Source organism: Corvus cornix, chromosome 1, assembly GCF_000738735.6.
Source record: "Corvus cornix cornix isolate S_Up_H32 chromosome 1, ASM73873v5, whole genome shotgun sequence".
In the NCBI taxonomy this organism is placed as follows: domain Eukaryota; kingdom Metazoa; phylum Chordata; class Aves; order Passeriformes; family Corvidae; genus Corvus; species Corvus cornix.
Genome location: NC_046332.1, coordinates 82,565,461 through 82,582,232, shown reverse-complemented (window position 1 = coordinate 82,582,232; position 16,772 = coordinate 82,565,461). Strand labels below are relative to the sequence as shown.

Below are 16,772 nucleotides of genomic sequence, written 5' to 3'. Positions count from 1 at the left end.
AAGACTTAGAAATTAATTTTTATATTAAGTTTCAAAGGAGGTCTGAATACCAGTATGTTTTCATTACCAATTCTTGAAGTTCCACTATGAAGATAAAGAACTTTCATCATTTCATTGTGGATTGAAAATTTGTCTATTATGCTCTCATTTTCCCAACAGGACAAAAGGGAAACACCATTTGAAAAAAAAAAAAAAGTATATAAATTAAGCCTGTTTGCCAGGTGTGGACTCCAAAACCAACTTTCTTCACCTCAAGTTTGTCTGTCAAACACAGAATAATTACACAGTCACTGCCGCATATCTTAGTAGAGCACATTTTGAAAATCTCAGACCTGATGTCAGGAACCTGTTGCTTATCCCAGTTGTTTTTGGTTTGGTTTGGGTTTCCATTTTTTTTTTTTTCCCTGTATTTCTGCTTCAGTTCCTTTATTCTAACAATAAATACATAATCAAACTAGCAAAAGATAATTAAATAAATTATGCTACATTTTAGAGTGGTAAAGTTGTCCTGAATGCCTTTTAAGAGGTTGGTCACAGTCTTGTCCCGAAACAGAAAGCATTACAAAAATGCAAATTCAATACCAGAGCCAGTATGTCAAATCATTTCAATCAAAGTTTCAAGACCAAAACTAATAATGTACCATTAGCAGATGGTGTGAGCTGATTGACTGAAAATTGCAAAGATGCATTCTGATTTGAGTACTGTAGACCTTTCCTTACACTACTAACACTTATTTCTATATCTTGAAATAGCCTATTGAAATAAAATCCGCAGGTAACTTCTGCTTGCTGTAATATTTGACTGACAGATCTTGTAAGGCCAGATGAGACCATTATGATAATGCGCTTTCACCCCAGCATAACACAGGGCACAGAACCCCGCTCAGCAATTCATACCTCAGGTCTGCATCTTCTGTTCGAGGTTTACCATCTCCTTTTGAGAGACATCCAGCCTTGATTTACTGCTCAAAGTGACAGAAATTCCGGCACATTCCTTGGTAAGATCACCCTTTTGTTAAGGACGGCTGCAGTCAGATTAGGTACAAATTGTGTCCTCCTCTGATACAGTTTAGTCTCAGGTCTTTTCCCACTACATTTTTGGATGCTGAATTCAAGAACCATCAGCAAGCTGTATTAGTTCATAGACCATGTTAAAGAAAAAAGGCTTTCTTTAACCCTAAAATGGGGCAAAGCCACCTTTTGCGGTACATTGTATGTACTTTTTTCAAGGGCCATTGTCAGTCCCTCAGGATAGAGAAAGCCTCAGGAAAAAGGAAAAATATGGTTTCTAAACCTTCTACCAGTCCAGTGAAGAAATTAAAATACGTGTCTTGGTTATCCTATTGCCAAATAGGATAGAAATAGATATATTGCCAAATAGCATACCTGATGTCTCAAGGTGAACACCAGGTCTTCATCTGATACTGTTCTACCTCTAGCTGGCACCTACTCTTCTCTTGTGTGGAATCCAGAAAACTTGGTGAGTGATAAGTGACAAGTGAGTGTCCTTTCATCTTGCTCACATCGCATAAGTGAGCAAGATGAAAGGAGTGAGAGACACTTAGGCATGTGCAAACAGTATGCTTATTTAAGCAAGAGACCTTGATGGTTGGGGACAGAAGGTGTTTGGGTCTCTGCCATGGGTCCAAGAGGAGACATCAGTGATATCATCACCCTAGCAGGAGAGCTAAGCCTGGCCCCTCTGTCTTTCTCTCTAAGTAGTGATATCTAAACACGGAAACAGACAGGCAGTACTTACCCGCTCATGGGCTGAACCAGGGTTTTGCAAAACTTCTCTTGGGGAAACAGCTTGGAGTTTATGGTCATTTTGCTTTACAGCTCTCTGACTGAAAGACAGGCAACTGTGTTCAGGCATTTTACTGTGTGGCCAAAAACTGGCCAGGATGCAGAGCCTGGAGTTTCATATGCCATTTGTGATTTGCTATGACAAGGACAGGCACAGAGACAGACCTCTTCAGCCACCATCCTGCGTGGACATGGTGTTTCATGGACACAAAGGGAAGGAGACCCTGAAGGAGAGAGGGCTGGAGAGTGGTACTGAGCAGTCCCTTCGGTGAGATGAGTAGAAAGAGTTGCATCGAGGAAGCCCTTTGGATGGGGCCATGTGGTCCCCAGTGCATCTCCCACCTCCTCCTCTTCCTCAGGCAGGAGGAGGCAGAGTTGCTGCTGCTGCCAATGCGCCAGGATAGAGCGATCTCGGCGCGGGAGGAGATGACGCAAAAGGCAGAGCTCCCCCCAAAAAAGTGTTTCTCCAGGACGAAGATGGCGGCAACTTAGCCCAGGGGCCCAAGATGCCTGTGCCCATCGGGGGCCCCCAGCCAGGCAGTTCCGCCCCGTGCGCCCGGGGACACCGCGCCCGGCGGCAGCAGCGGCGGCAGCCGCAGCCCATTGTCACCAGCAGCGGCGGCGGCCCCGGCAGCCTCCTCCTCCTCTTCCTCTTCCTCCTCCTCCTCTTCAGCATCCTCGGCAGCGCTCCGGGAGCCCTGCAGCAGCGTCTCTCCAGTTAGAGCGGAGCGGGGAGAGAAGAAAGAGACTGAGACAGCGGTGCAGGCATCTGTGCCGCGGCTCGGGGCTGAGGAAGAGGAGCAGCGGCGGCAGGGAGGAAGAGGAGGCGAGGAGCCCTCCGTAGCCGTCCGTCGGCAGCGGGGGACGCGGCATGCGGTTGTCCGGGGGCAGTGGGCTTTTCTCAGGAGGAAGATGGGGAGCTGCGATCTGACCATGCCTGGGTGAGAGGGGGAAAGGACCAGTCGCGCAGCCCCGCCACCACCAACTCTCACCACCACTACCACCACCACCACCACCACCATCTCCTCTCCCTCCTCCTCCTCTCTCTGCGTTATTGCTCTTATCTTCTCCACGGCACTCCGCGTTGGATGGACTGGGGCTGTTTCGGGTGGTGAGACCAAGGCAGAACCACCGGCGAAAACCAACAATATCTCGGAGGAAGAAAAAGAAGAAAGAAAGAAAAAGAGAAAGAAAGAAAAAAAGAGGAAGAAAGAGAGACGGGGGGAGAGTGGAAGAGGGAGAGAGCGAGCGAGAGAAGGGAAGGCAGGCAAGAAAATCCCCCCAATCTTTTAAGTCAATGTATATTGTGGTGACACTGGCAAAGGAGCCCTCACGGTGGAGTCGGCCAGGGCTGTGCGTTCCCAAAATATGACCAGGGGTGCTTGGATGTGTAGTCGGCAGTATGATGACGGCTTAAAAATCTGGTTCGCACCCCGGGAGAACGAGAAACCCTTCACGGATTCAGAGAGGGCTCAGAAATGGCGACTGTCCCTGGCATCGCTCTTGTTTTTCACGGTCCTGCTCTCTGATCACTTGTGGTTCTGCGCCGAGGCCAAATTCACGGGGACCGGAGAGAAGGAGCAGCCGCCGCCCGAGAAGCCGGAGCCCGCGGAGCCGGAGCTGCTGGCGGGCATGGGGGAGCCGGCGCCCCCCGCGCCCCGGCTCCTCGCCCCCCCCTCGCCCTCCCTCCCGCCCTCCCCCGGCAGCAGCGGCGGCGGCGGCAGCCGCGGCAGCCGCACCAACGGCACCGAGCCCCGGCACGGCAAGGCTGCTTTCCTGGGGAACTCCACCGCCAGGCCCCTGGAAACGTGCCCCCCCCCGGGCTCCTCGTCCGGGCAGTGCTTCAGCGTGGGCGACGCGGAGGCGGTGTGCCGGCGGCCGGGGGGTCGGGGCGGCCGCGGGGCACGGGGCAGAGCCCGGCGCCCGGCTGGGACCTGACGGATTTTTACCTTTCCTTTTGTAATTCCTACACACTTTGGGAGTTGTTCGCCGGGTTGTCCAATCCGGACACTTTGAACTGCAGTCTGGATGTGGTGCTGAAGGGGGAAGGCTCCTGCAGCCAGTGCGTCCAGGCTTACCAGCGCTACGACCAGCACGCTCAGGAGAAATACGAAGAGTTTGAGCTTATGCTCCAGAAATATTTACAGTCGGATGAGTACTCGGTGAAATCGTGTCCTGAGGATTGTAAGGTAGGAGCCCCTGCTATGTTTCCTGTCCCTGGCTGTCGGGCTGGCGTGCCTCCCTCGGCTGTTGTGGCTGCCGTGGACCCTGTTGTGCCTGCTTCGGTCTCTGCCCCTGGCGCCGGCGGCCGCGGTTCTCACGGTGCAGGCGGTGCTGCGGAGGGTATCGTCTGGGGTCCCCCCCTTAGCGCATTATTAAAAGAGAGGAAGAGAGAGGGGAAAGCTTGAGAAAACGCAAAAAGAAGTGATCCTTAGTCCTCTGGGAGCGTAGCGCTGGATTTCCCCCTCCTCATGAATATGCGATTGGCTCCGGCTCGGCTGCCGGCTTCCAGCGGGCTGGGATGCGACTTGGCGGCAGGCAGCGACAGGGTCTGCATGACAATGAGCGGGGCTGGGAGCTGCGACCGGGCTCGGGGCTGCCCGACGTCGCTGCCCAGGCCGCCGGCCCTCGGGGGCAGGTGGCCGCGGTGCCCCCGGGACGGGCGGTTCGTCCCCCCGCGGCGGCCAGGGGCGCGCACCGGAGGCTCCGGGTGGGTTCCGTCGGGCGCCTGGCCCCGGAGGCGGCGGTGCTGGACGGCAGCAGAGCGGTGCGGCGCCGGGCCGCCTCGGGAGCGGGACAGTGTTTTCAGGCGCTCTGCCAAAATCTGTGGATCTGGGGAAAGCTGGAGGACAAGGGTGTCTGTTGACGGGCACCGCAGTGGCCCTTGGTTGGGAAGTGATGGTGATAGCGTTTTGATAAGCCGCGGCTGTTTCCTTTGGTGCCACTGGTGACTGCTCAGAGAGATCCAGAGGTTTTTCTTTTCCTTTGCTAGAATGCAGAGGGTCCCACTTTGGCTCTTGTAGTTGTTGCCTTTTCTTTACTTTTGAACAAGATTAGTTGGCCTATCTCTCAAGACAGGGCAGAGGAAAAGAGTTGTCATCGGTACCTAAAATAGCTAACTGCATGCTTTTTTCCCGTGTTTGAGTACTTGTTAGGAGGTGAATATTTCTGCCCTGAACTGGGTTATCCCAACTACTGTAGCACTACACTAACCAATCTGAACCAAATTCTGCTTTAGCAGTGGAACACAACAATGCATGAGAATCACTACTCTGAATAGGAGGCCTGGCAGTACCTCTGTGCTCTGTAACTTCAGCAGGGCCTTCTGAAATAATTTCATGGTAACAGCCTATGCCTAAAGAATCCCATTCACCGATAACTTAATATAATTTGCACATATATTTCCCTCAAAAATTGATCCACAGTCCCTCCAGAAGCTGAAATAACTTGCTACCTAGTTGGATAAAGTAGGAAAGTTGTTGTGGTTTTTTTTTATTTCTAAACCTGACAAAAGTAAGGTGGGTCACCAGAAGTGTTGACTCCACTGTTTTTAGATTGCAAACTGTGTGTGTACACACTCATTGTATATGTGCTATGTACTCAGTTACTGATAATGTAAACATATTTTATTTCCAGAGTGAATGGGGTAAGTAAAAAAGGGTATCAAATGTAGATATCTATTGTTGTAAGGAAATTTTTGTCATTTCAGTAGCCCTAGAATTAGAAATTGACCTACTATTCCATGCTGCCAAATGATCAGCATTTACATGCTTAAAGTGATTTTTTTTGTGTCACAGCTCAGTTTGACTGAACTTTACCACAAAGTGCTCAGTTGCTTACAGAGTATCAGGGTGTAAAAGGTGTTGAAAATGAACAGAACAGCAAATTTATGCTGTGTAACGATTTTCCCTTCACACATCCAATGAGGAGAAGTACTTTTTTAATGATGGAGAAAAAGTTGTTGACATTAAAATGATTGTGTGAAAGTTAAATGAACTAAACAAATGCCAGCGACCTACATTTCTGCGGTTCTGAGTGCCAGATGATAATGCTTTATGTTTTGAGAATTTGGCCAACCAATCTGTGTTAAAAAAGAAAGATATTTCAGAAGAGGAAAGTCAAAAAAACCCCAAACCATGGGTGTGTTTTCTCTCTCTCCAGGGCATCTGGTGGGCACTGCAGATGCCCACCCAGTGCGGGTGCGGAGCGCAGTGGGGTGAGCGGCGGGGCTGGGCTGGGCTGGGCTGGGCTGGGCTGGGCTGAGCTGAGCCGGTCAGTGCTGCCCGGAGCGGAGGGCCAGGAGACCGCTGTCCAAGGTGCTGCAGGACAGCGCGCACAGCCCGTGGCCAGGCAGGCGACATGCCGCTCTCTGCCCCCGTGCCCTGATTTGGTGCTTCTGGGTCCCTCTGGAGCCTTTTGATTCGTGGGGGTGATTGAGAGAGCCGAGTGGATGGCACGTCCAGCGGTCTGACGTGTGTGTTCATGTGCTTGTACGTGGGCTGCCCCGAAGAGTGTAGAGGTGAAACTTGAAACTCGAAACTCGAATACTTTGTGACTGTTGCAATATTTTGCTGGGCTTACTGGTGTTTTATATATGTTTCATTTATAAAAGTCAATCAGGACATTCTCTTTTCTTGTGTGTGTAAGTAAATATTATTTTTTTTGCATGTTGGATATTTAGCTAATTCATAGGTAAAGAGTCAGATTAGAAAATAACTTGACATCTAGCTATGTAGTTTAGGCACACATTATTTGGGTGTCGTGGTTTATGTGGTGACCTGCTTTTTCTTTTAAACAAAGTGCTAAAAATACTGCCTTTACTCAATAATCATGTATGTAAGCCTTGGCTTAATACAATGAAAGGTATTGTTAACTAGTCTATTTGTATTTAAGATGTCTTTAGCATTCTTGGAGGGCAGCTTTGTTCACAGAAAAAGAGAGATTTTCATCCAGTTGACCAATTATAGCAGATGATAAAAATTAATAAAATTTACACTGAATTACAGTCAAGAATAAACTTGTAATTGGGGGTTGCTTCCCCCTTCCCCAACTCTCCACAGCACCATACACCATCCTCAGCACTGTCATCCTCTCACAGTAAAGTGTGAAGATCATGGTGGGTTTCTCAGCCCAGCAAGTTACGCCTTTCCAGAAAGTACTGTTGGTGATAACAAATAGTACATATCAAAAATGCCCTTGATTCGTGAGTCTAAACCTCAGACTTTATGTTTTCATTCTTTTATCTGAATCCAGAAGAAGATGAACTATACTTTCAAAATACTCTGTCTTCCACTACATGTCTCCTGGTCTCTGAAGCATATTTTAAATTAATTGCTTTGTATTGCAAGAGTTTGCAGGCAGGACTTGTTTGACTTATAGATCACATTTAGCTATTCTATGTGGTGGGTTTTGGTTTTGGTTTTAATATATAAGTGTACTCAGTTTGTTTTTGTTGCTTGTTTTTTTTTTTTTTTAAGAGTGTTGTCCTGTAATTAAGGTCTTACAATTAAACTTTTATTGAGTTGCATTGCAGTTTTTGAAAATTTTGTAGAAAATGCTGAAAATTTTTTAAATTTAGAAAACAATTATTTTTGATGGTATCAATGAATATGCATATGCCTTTTGTATTGTTTGTATGTCAGAAGACTTTATGTGTTGTTTAGAAGCTTGAAATGTCAGTGTTGTCTCACTTTAAATCCGTCCTCAACTTATTTCTTATAAACACTTCTTAAAGTCTGATGTCTCTATATATTGTTTCCTTGTCTTGACAGTCACATATTAGTAATGCCTAAACCGTAAACATAAAAGAAATATTTGAATGTATTACATATTCAACTAGATGGTGAAACAAATTGGTGTAGCTTTATTGAATCACTAAAGTAACAGAGTAACTGAAAATCTGGATCTACACTTCTGTTTTTCTGTTTGAAATTTAATTTAGATTTTTTAAAGATGTTTATGAAATCTTGCTATTGCCTAATATGAATTTGCGGTGATTTGTCTCAGCAATATCTATAATTTCTTGGTTTCCAGATAATCATTTTTATATGCAGTGTGTCACAGCACAGTATTCAGACAATTAACAGAAACTGTATTGCCTTGATGTTGGAAGACACAGTTCCTCATTATGACTTGTCAATGTTCTATCAGGGGAAATACTCAAGTTCTTATTCTTACGGCAGCAGGCAATCGCTCTGTGGAATAGAAGAAAATTCTGGCTACTTCTGATTAAGAACTGGGTCAAATAACTAAGTAGGACATAAAAGTGTAAAGGGTTTTAATATTTTTCTTTTCTTTTTTTTTTTTTTTTTTTTTTTAAAGATAGAGCTTACATCTTTGTGATTAAGTGTCAGAGGCCAGGGCTTTCTTGGCAAATGTGTTTATTAATGTTTGAACAAGATACCAGTCATAATTTCTGACACAGGTTTCTTTAACCTAGTGCAAGTTGAGAGTGTTTAAAATGTGGGCTCTCTTAGCAGTAGTTAAAATTTTGAAATGTATACTTCAGGTAAGTGCATTATAATTAAAATAACATTAAAATAATTTGGTTTTCCTCATAGAATATCAAAGAGGAAAAATAAAACGACACCAACTCTTCTTATATCAACATTGCTAAAAAGCAAACTTTGGCTGACATCCAATGTACTCAACATGCACAGGCAGATTTTTGTTTTTCAGGAATTAAATATCACTTGATAACTTCTGATTTGAGGTTTATGGTAATGGTATCAAAATATGTGATAGAATAGCTGAGTTATAATACTACTTAGTTGAAAAATGTGTGCCAATAAAGGGTTTCATCATTAAGCATAGATTATATAGTTGCTAGGAATATAAAGTAGGTATTTCTGTTACTGAAGAATTTTTTTTGATCAAAGAACTGTGCTCATCTACTTTTATTTGAGTAAGAGGGTGATTGAAAGTTATTTAAAACAATTAAAATCACATTTCTTCTTAGATGTTATCTGGAAATATCAAAGCTTATGTGAATCACTACTTTCCTAAGAACTTTTTCCCAAACAGCATATGTAGTCTAATTAGGTTTTGATTTAAAATCTCCATTAAGCTGGCAGAAAAGAGCAGATGAGAAATACAAACCCAAAAGCTCAAATGATAAAAGAACCCTTCAGTTACAAAAGATCACATAGACCAGCATCTGCCACAAAGTTAGGTATTTCAGTTTCACATCTTAATCACATATTTATATGATGATGGTTCTGTGCAAGAGTGATACCTAAGCTACTCAGAAGAAACCCATATGAATTAAACTTTGAAGATCTGTACTGGTGGTCTAATACAAAAAAGAACACCTCCCTTAATTACTGAACTTTTCTGATTCTCTTGAAATATAATTCTTTATTTTAAAGCTCTTTTTTAAAATGAATACTATGCTGTATTTAAAAAAAACCCCCTCAAAATCCTTAAATGTTTACACTTTTAAAAACTTTGGTTTAAAATGCTGTGAAACTAATGTGACTGTGTAAATTGATGTTTGCAGAATTTGATGTTTTTTGATGTTATTTGTTCATGTGATTTTTTTTAAGTAAAAACTGAATTATTTTTCAAAACTAATTTAAGACAAATATGTGGATGAATTTAGTATAACTCTTCTTGTAGTATTGGTATAATACAAGGACCAATACTGACAATGTGCTAAGGGATTTGTGTTTTGGCCTAAAATCCTGGTACTGCAGTCTGCTTCAGTCTCCTGTTTTGAGCTAGATGAATGGTACTGCACTCAGGGAAGACTATGCTCATTCTTGTGGTTATTCAATTGCTTAAATGCTTTACTGGATCGGGATCAGATCTCTTCATTCCTAAAAGAGAAAATTCACCAGGGCGTTCTTTCCAGAAGTACGTTAACCGTACTTAACTTCTAAAATTTTGCATCTAGTTGATGCATCAAGATACTCATCCCATTTATATTGTCAATGGGTACATCATTCCTGATTTAGGAAAGAAAATCACTGCAGATTACTAGCATAGAGTAGTTAAAGTGGATTCTGCCCTAATCAACAGCCACCATTTAATGTTTCATGGTATTAATATCACATAGTCTGGGACCTCATGGGTCTGCCCTCAATTTCACTTTGTTCACTTGTTCTCTTTACATCAAGCAGTGTGCTTCACATGCACCTTGCAGAGACTGTGACGATCTTGCTTCTTCATTTCAGGTTCTACTGGGAAAGGTAATCAAAATGCAAATTATAGTTCTATCACTTATCCTGCCTAAAAATCATTTGGTCTATACATAGTAATTTATAACTTCAGTCTTGCACTAAGATCCATAATGTATTTAGATCTGTGAATTGGCTAAAAGGGAAAAAATAACTTAGAAGCTGAATTCTTAAATATTACTTTTTGATAAGTATCAGTCATAACATCCCAGAAGATAGAAAAATAAAGTAATCCATATGACAAAAAGAAAAAAAAACCGCTAGATATCCATTATGGGTATCCACAGAAAATACAAAAGTTCAGACTCTCTTTGTAGTCAGTGGAGATACATAGGTAATTCTAGAGTCTAAGTCAGTTCACAATAAAGTGGACATCTAAAATAGGTCAGATGGATTATGCCCTAAAATACTTATTTTATGTCTGTTGTCTCTAAGGAGGACATACTGTCATTTTATCTCAGATACAAACACTTCCACCCACTGTTGACCTCAAAAGTCACATTAGATGAATCCGAACAAAGTGATTTTGGTATAAAAATTAGGTTTGGATAAAATTATGTTCATATGCAAAATTTAACTGTGAAAAAGTTTGTAAAATCCTACTACTTGTGCTGTCCTACACCAGCCTGGTGAAATCACAAGTCTCTTTCACGTCTCTGATATCGATACTCTGTTGTTGAAGAATGTGTGAGCTATGCAATACGCTTCCTGGGGATGAGAACAGGAAAGAGCCTTGTATGACATAACGACATTTTCATCACTTTTTTTTTGAGAGAAGACCAAAGTCTTCTGCATATGTCTTTTCCAGTTGTTATTTCTGCTGAGAAACCAGACAATAACAATTGTAGGTCATCTTAATAGACATTTTTGTAGGACATGTGCTAGAGATTATTTCTCTTATTCTCCCATCTCTCTTTACAAGCAGGGTGGATATTTTGGGGGGAGTGTAGTGTCTATGTATGAGAATTTCTTCCCTTAGTCCAAATCAGAGGAAACTCCCAAGGCTACTCAAGCTCCCTCACTCAGGAAACACATATTTGTAGACTTTTATGCCAGTTTACTACAATAAGCATACTGTACTTTTCTATGTACTTTTCACTGTATTTTTCTCTTGTCAGAACTGTAGAGCAAACATCTCTAAGTGAGAATGTGTGTGAGCTTGATTTCCTTCGCAGCATCAATTGGTTAGATGAATACAAATGTAGTGAGGCACTGAAGACATATTCTGGCTTGTGGAGAGATTTGATTAATTTGATGATACGTTAAAAAAATAAAGACCAGATTTCTCTTTGAATTTGTCATTTGACCTTGTTTGCAAACAGGGTAGATATATGAAATATGTGAATTTCTCCTTTAGAACATGCACACTGATGAGCTATATCCAACGAGCTCCCAGCCCATAATGAGAAAAAGAATAGAGCATGGTGTAAGTGGCTCTGAAGTGAAGTTGATCACCACTTGATATTCTCCCACCCTTCATCTCATCTCATCTCATCTCATCTCATCTCATCTCATCTCATCTCATCTCATCTCATCTCATCTCATCTCATCTCATCTCCTTCATCCAAACTGATGGACATGTGTCAAAAGCTGTGTTTGATACAACATTGGCCAAAAACCTTTTTGGAACAACCTGGCATGAGCCTTTGAAGCACTGATTGAATGCAACAAAATTTTTGGGATGAATGGTTATGATAAATGCTGAAGTGACAGACTTACGTATATGTGTTGACAAACAATATATATTGATTTTGAGAGTGGACTCAGATGTTTCATCTTTAGAAGAAAACCTCATGATTAAAACAATAGTAAAGATGATCTGAAGTTACCAGCAAACAATATGTTTCAGTCTAGGTTTTTAGAAGTTCTGCAGCAGCTTGGAAGCCATTGTGGATCTTTTAAATGACTTCAGTGAAATTAGAAGGAAATGGTACCAGGCAGATTACAAATAAAAAAAAGGTCCAAGTTTTCACTTTTGGGGTATGATACTGGCATTTTTATGGGTTTTAAAAATGTTTTTATTTAGGGAATTTCATTATTAAGGCATTATATTTTCAAATCTATCCATTATAAAATTTTAGAAAGGGAAAAAAAGAAGAAATTGTATTACGTTTGCATTTTGGAATGTGCAATATACTGCAGCTTTTAGGAGGTATTTTCCATGGAGGAAGTATGATATCTAGAGTGCTTTTTAAATGCATGTTTAATTCTTGTTGATCCTCTGCATGTTAGATTAGATGTTGCCTTCAATTTGCCTGAACACTTATGTAAATGGTATCTTGGGCCTGTCAACAGACTTCATCTCTGTTAAGCATCATAATGAAGTATCTTTATTACATTTTAATGATATTAGCAGTCCAGAATCAGAGGGCATTCTTTATTAAGGGGACGGGAAAAAGATGAGATATTTAGAAATAATATTTTTCTCATTTTATTCATTCTTTTAGGAGAGTTTGCAGAGTTTGCTGATTGATATGATTTGCTGATCATTGCTCTGCATTGGTTAGCTTCCTCTCTGTATTTAAGGGGTTACATTTAAAGGTTCTTGTCAAAAAAATGAGTTTTATATGAAATGTATTTATTTAGATAAATACTTGGATTTCAAGGGAGAACTTGAGCAGCTCTTAAATACTTTAAAATCTGTATTAAGTTAATTACATATCTCAGACACCTCTGTGTGTAGGATAGACAACTAAATGTAAGATGATAAATATAAAAATTTATTCATGTAAACTTATTTTTCATGACCAGTATACCAGATGGAAAAGCTTTTGCTAGTGTGGAAAGTATATTCTTAACTCATATGATAGGATTTATTGTGCTCATGAGTCAAGACAATATAATTTTTTTACTAGTGTAACTTCATTTAGAGGAGTATTTTTTTCACTGTTAAAGTTACATTTTCAAAGGCACTAAAATCATCTCTGCTGAGACAAATGTTTGTATACACACACACGGGATTGAAAAAACAGATGTTCTTAAAAATAAAAACCAGCTTGTAGAACAACAACAAAATGGCAAATGAAAAGTCCAATTTGTTTTTAGGCTACTTATATTGGGAATAAATAATACAAGTATATATATTTTAAAAATACACCCACAAAAATTGCATGCAAATTTCCTATGAATACTCTTAACATTGCCTTCACATATATTTGTTGAAACTGTATTTCTGTATGAAGTGCTTTAGAATAATGAAGACACTTCATAGCTGGAAGTAAAAATTCCTGTGTATTGAACAACTTGCAACTTACTATGAAACTGACTGTGGTGACTTCTGGTATAGCACATCTTGCTTCAAAAGTAAATTATTTTTGAAATATAAGAGATCTGTAAGTTCCAGCATATATTATCAAAATGATGAAAATAAAATTGTGTATGTCAATTGTAATCTTTATAATAAAAACATCCACAAATAATCCCAAATCCATGCTTTGGTAAAGATTAAAATCTCTGAAGGGTTTGAAGAGAAGCTTTACTGTAACATCTATTCAGAATACTAATTGTAAGTAAACTCCTTAAGTGAGTTTCTGGTGGTTTTCCAGTGGGATGTGTCTGTACTGATTCTAGCCATGTTAAAGCCAGGCAATCAGTGTAATCTGTGGAAAAAGATCCATGTCATAAAAGCCTCATTTACTGCCTTTTTATTATTTAGCAAAGTATCCCAAATGCATCTATTTTAGGATATTGCAAATTTTATACCTCTAAAGGTATAAACCAATCCTTTCATATTTTTCCTTTTACACTGGGTTCAAGCTGTCAATATTGTGGTACAGTGCTTTAATGAGAGACTGGGAAGTTTTTATTACAAGAAAGCTTTTTTGCAGAAGGGAACAAGTATGTGAAGCTCATAGCATCCTGTATGTGGGGATGCCCCAGCATGTGCTGCCTGCCTGGAACTTAGAAGCTCTGCCCTGGAGCAGGGCCAGGGCTGAGGATATATGAGGATTAGATTCCACTGGCTTGAGGTTCTGCACTTAAAAAAGGGAAGCAAATCAAAACCGTAGCCAAGGTCCCCTGGGATGGCTTTTAAAATTCTTCTTGCATCCAGAGATGAGAGATGTTCATTTCCAGTCCTGTTCTGTCGTGGAGTTAAAGTCTTGATGTAATATTTCTTCAGAGAACCTGACAGAACTTGGACCAGTATTATGAAGAAGTAGGAGTTTCTGAACAAGGTACATTTGAAATATTACCCAAATTATATTGAAAGCAGAAACAATTTTTGTATTTTAACTTCTTTTCATTTATGCTTTCTGATGTAACAATCCTTGGGGAAATGACCCCTATTACAATCTGAGTTTAGCTAACAAGATATAGTATAGTGCTGGAGTTCAGGAAATGAAGCTTCTTGTTTTATATTCCAGTTCAGTTAGAAGTGCATTATGGTTTCTTTTGTCTCTATTTAAATCTCATAATTGTTAAAGCTGAATCTTATAAGTGCACATTTTTTGTTCCAACCTCACTATATTAATGAAATTAAATAATTTATGTAACAATAGCTTTTCAAAATCCAGGTACCAAGATTAATTCCTGGGACAAGACAAGAGTAAAAGTACTGCTAGCCAGTCTCTGCATGACAAATATGAATTTAAAATATTATTTTATTTTCATTTGTAAATATAGGCCAATTTTCTTTAGTCAGCAATCTACAGTGACATAAACCAGGACTAACTCCATTGAAATAAATGGCTTTACTTACACGTAATACTCTTTTGAGAGGAGGAACATGATATGCTTTAAAACTCAAATATATGAATTCAGAAGGACAGTTTTGACTCAGATTGATTTGCTTTACAAACCTTGCTACTAAAAGCAATATTCAGAGTGCCTTAAATGCTCATTTCCTTGTCTTTGAATGACATTACTAATTTGTAATTGTTGTTAGATTAATGGTTTTTTCCTCTTTTCTTTGTTGTTGTACTTGGTCTTGATTGTGTTCTCTTATTCTATTGATTTTTCAGGCACTGCTGTAGAAAAATATTATGAGCTTAAGTTGTTCAGCTGTCCAGGGAGAGGAAAACCTTGAAGAAAACAAAGCAAAATTATTTGCCTTTTCCAGCCAAGAGTGTAGGTCATCCACCAGGGTTAAAAGGAGAGATGATGATCAGTAGTATTGCTTGTTTAAATCCAGAGAAGATGCTTTGATTGGTGCAAATACACTCTGTATTTATGCTGGCATAAATACAGCTAAAATTTAAGCATAAGTTGAAGAATTTATCAGCTAGTGGAAGTTTTGCTCTGTGGTACATTTCAACACTCATAAAAAGGTAGTAATTTTAACAATGACTCATCTTAAATAAAAATTACAGGTTTGATACACACGTATGTGTGTGTATGTATATATATGTATATGTCTTAAAGGAGGTGGAACAAGGAAATTATTGAAGTAGGATCAAGTGTTCTGGAAAGTAGACAGTCCTACAGTAGAGTCCTATGGAAATCTGAAGTGTCATGGATTATGGAAAATTAAGAAGTACAGGAAAATGTAACATTTGTTTCTAAATAGTCTTCTCCTTTTTTCAGGGTTTGTTTTCTGACGGTGTGGAAGTGTAAATTACTTATTTTTTTTTTCTTTCATCAATACTTCAGAAAGGTGCTACAGTAAAAGTAGAATACACATGCATCTATTGTTGGGATGCCCACTGACCCATCTTACATTGGTCTTCACAATGCATTTGTAGAGACCATTTGTGGAATATTTTAGATTTTTTTTAATTTCTGCTTCTCTATTTGCATATAACAACAAAGTTTATTGTTCTGCTTATGTGTGCTTCTTTCTTAAGACCAGGATATTTTGACCACTGTGATTATCTGGGAGATCAGGTTTTTATTACTGTTGTATAATGTGATTTTTATTTTTTTTTTTCTGAAATATCTTAAAGGGCAGAATGGTGTTAGTTTGTGCAATATAACCATGAATTACAGTGACTTCCCAAATATTTCTTTAGACCTTTTTTTTTAGTTTCTGATGTTTTGTTTGTTTCTAATTGCTGCAGAAACAGTCTTCTTTAAATTATGGTATGAAAGTAAATACTTACAGCATTTTTTGGGGTTTATTTTTGCTAAATAGTTTTTAATATATGTCTTATTTGAGGAGATCCAGTGGAAGTTTGGGATGGAAGAGACCTTTTTCTTCTTTTATAGTTGTTTAGATCTGCAGGAGGAGGAGATAAGTTTTGCAGCTTGCAGAAAATATTTACATCTCAGAGTTTTACCAAAATCTTAACTGGTACGGAAGATCAGTAGCTCATAGGAAGGAATATGACAGCTGTGAATATCAATAAGCTTTTTTTGTTTTTTGGTTCCTCTTAAATTGTACTCCTGGGTACAGGGTAAAGTATATATGAATACAGAGATACTTGAAATTATTTTATGATATGTTCAAAAGAGAAGCAAAAGACCTGAAACTCTTTAGAGGTTTTTTTTTTCCCCTGCAAATAAAGGCACTGTTGGAGAACTCAAATACTACATTAATTCAGCAGTTCAGGGGCCTGTAGCATGCAGGTGCATCATGAGATGCACCTGTGATATTGCTCAAAGGGCTGGTCCTGCTTCAAACTCTGTTCTTGATTTTGTGTCTTAATAGAGTTAAAAGGCAACTATTTATTTCTTACTGAGTCTGTACACACTGGGCAGTGCACAAATCACAGGTGCCTGAGCTGGGTACAGGCAGCTTCCCTCAGGCTGTGTCTCCATCAGCATTTCAGTTCAGGTCTGGGGTGTGCTTTTGAAATTTCCCACTCACTCCCACTCTTACTGCGCCTTGATTCCCCACACAAACTGGATTGC

The 16,772-nt window shown here is 40.3% G+C and overlaps 1 protein-coding gene across 1 annotated transcript in view; it reads left to right on the top strand.

Moving 5' to 3' along the window:
- Positions 1 to 2,005: 2,005 nt before the first annotated feature.
- FAM155A (family with sequence similarity 155 member A) overlaps positions 2,006 to 16,772 on the top strand; it is a 439,215-nt gene continuing 424,448 nt past the window's right edge. The window contains 2 exon segments of the mRNA XM_039565375.1: positions 2,006 to 3,718; positions 3,721 to 3,995. Of these exon segments, the coding sequence (XP_039421309.1) occupies positions 3,175 to 3,718; positions 3,721 to 3,995 (819 nt within the window). The 5' untranslated portion in view covers positions 2,006 to 3,174.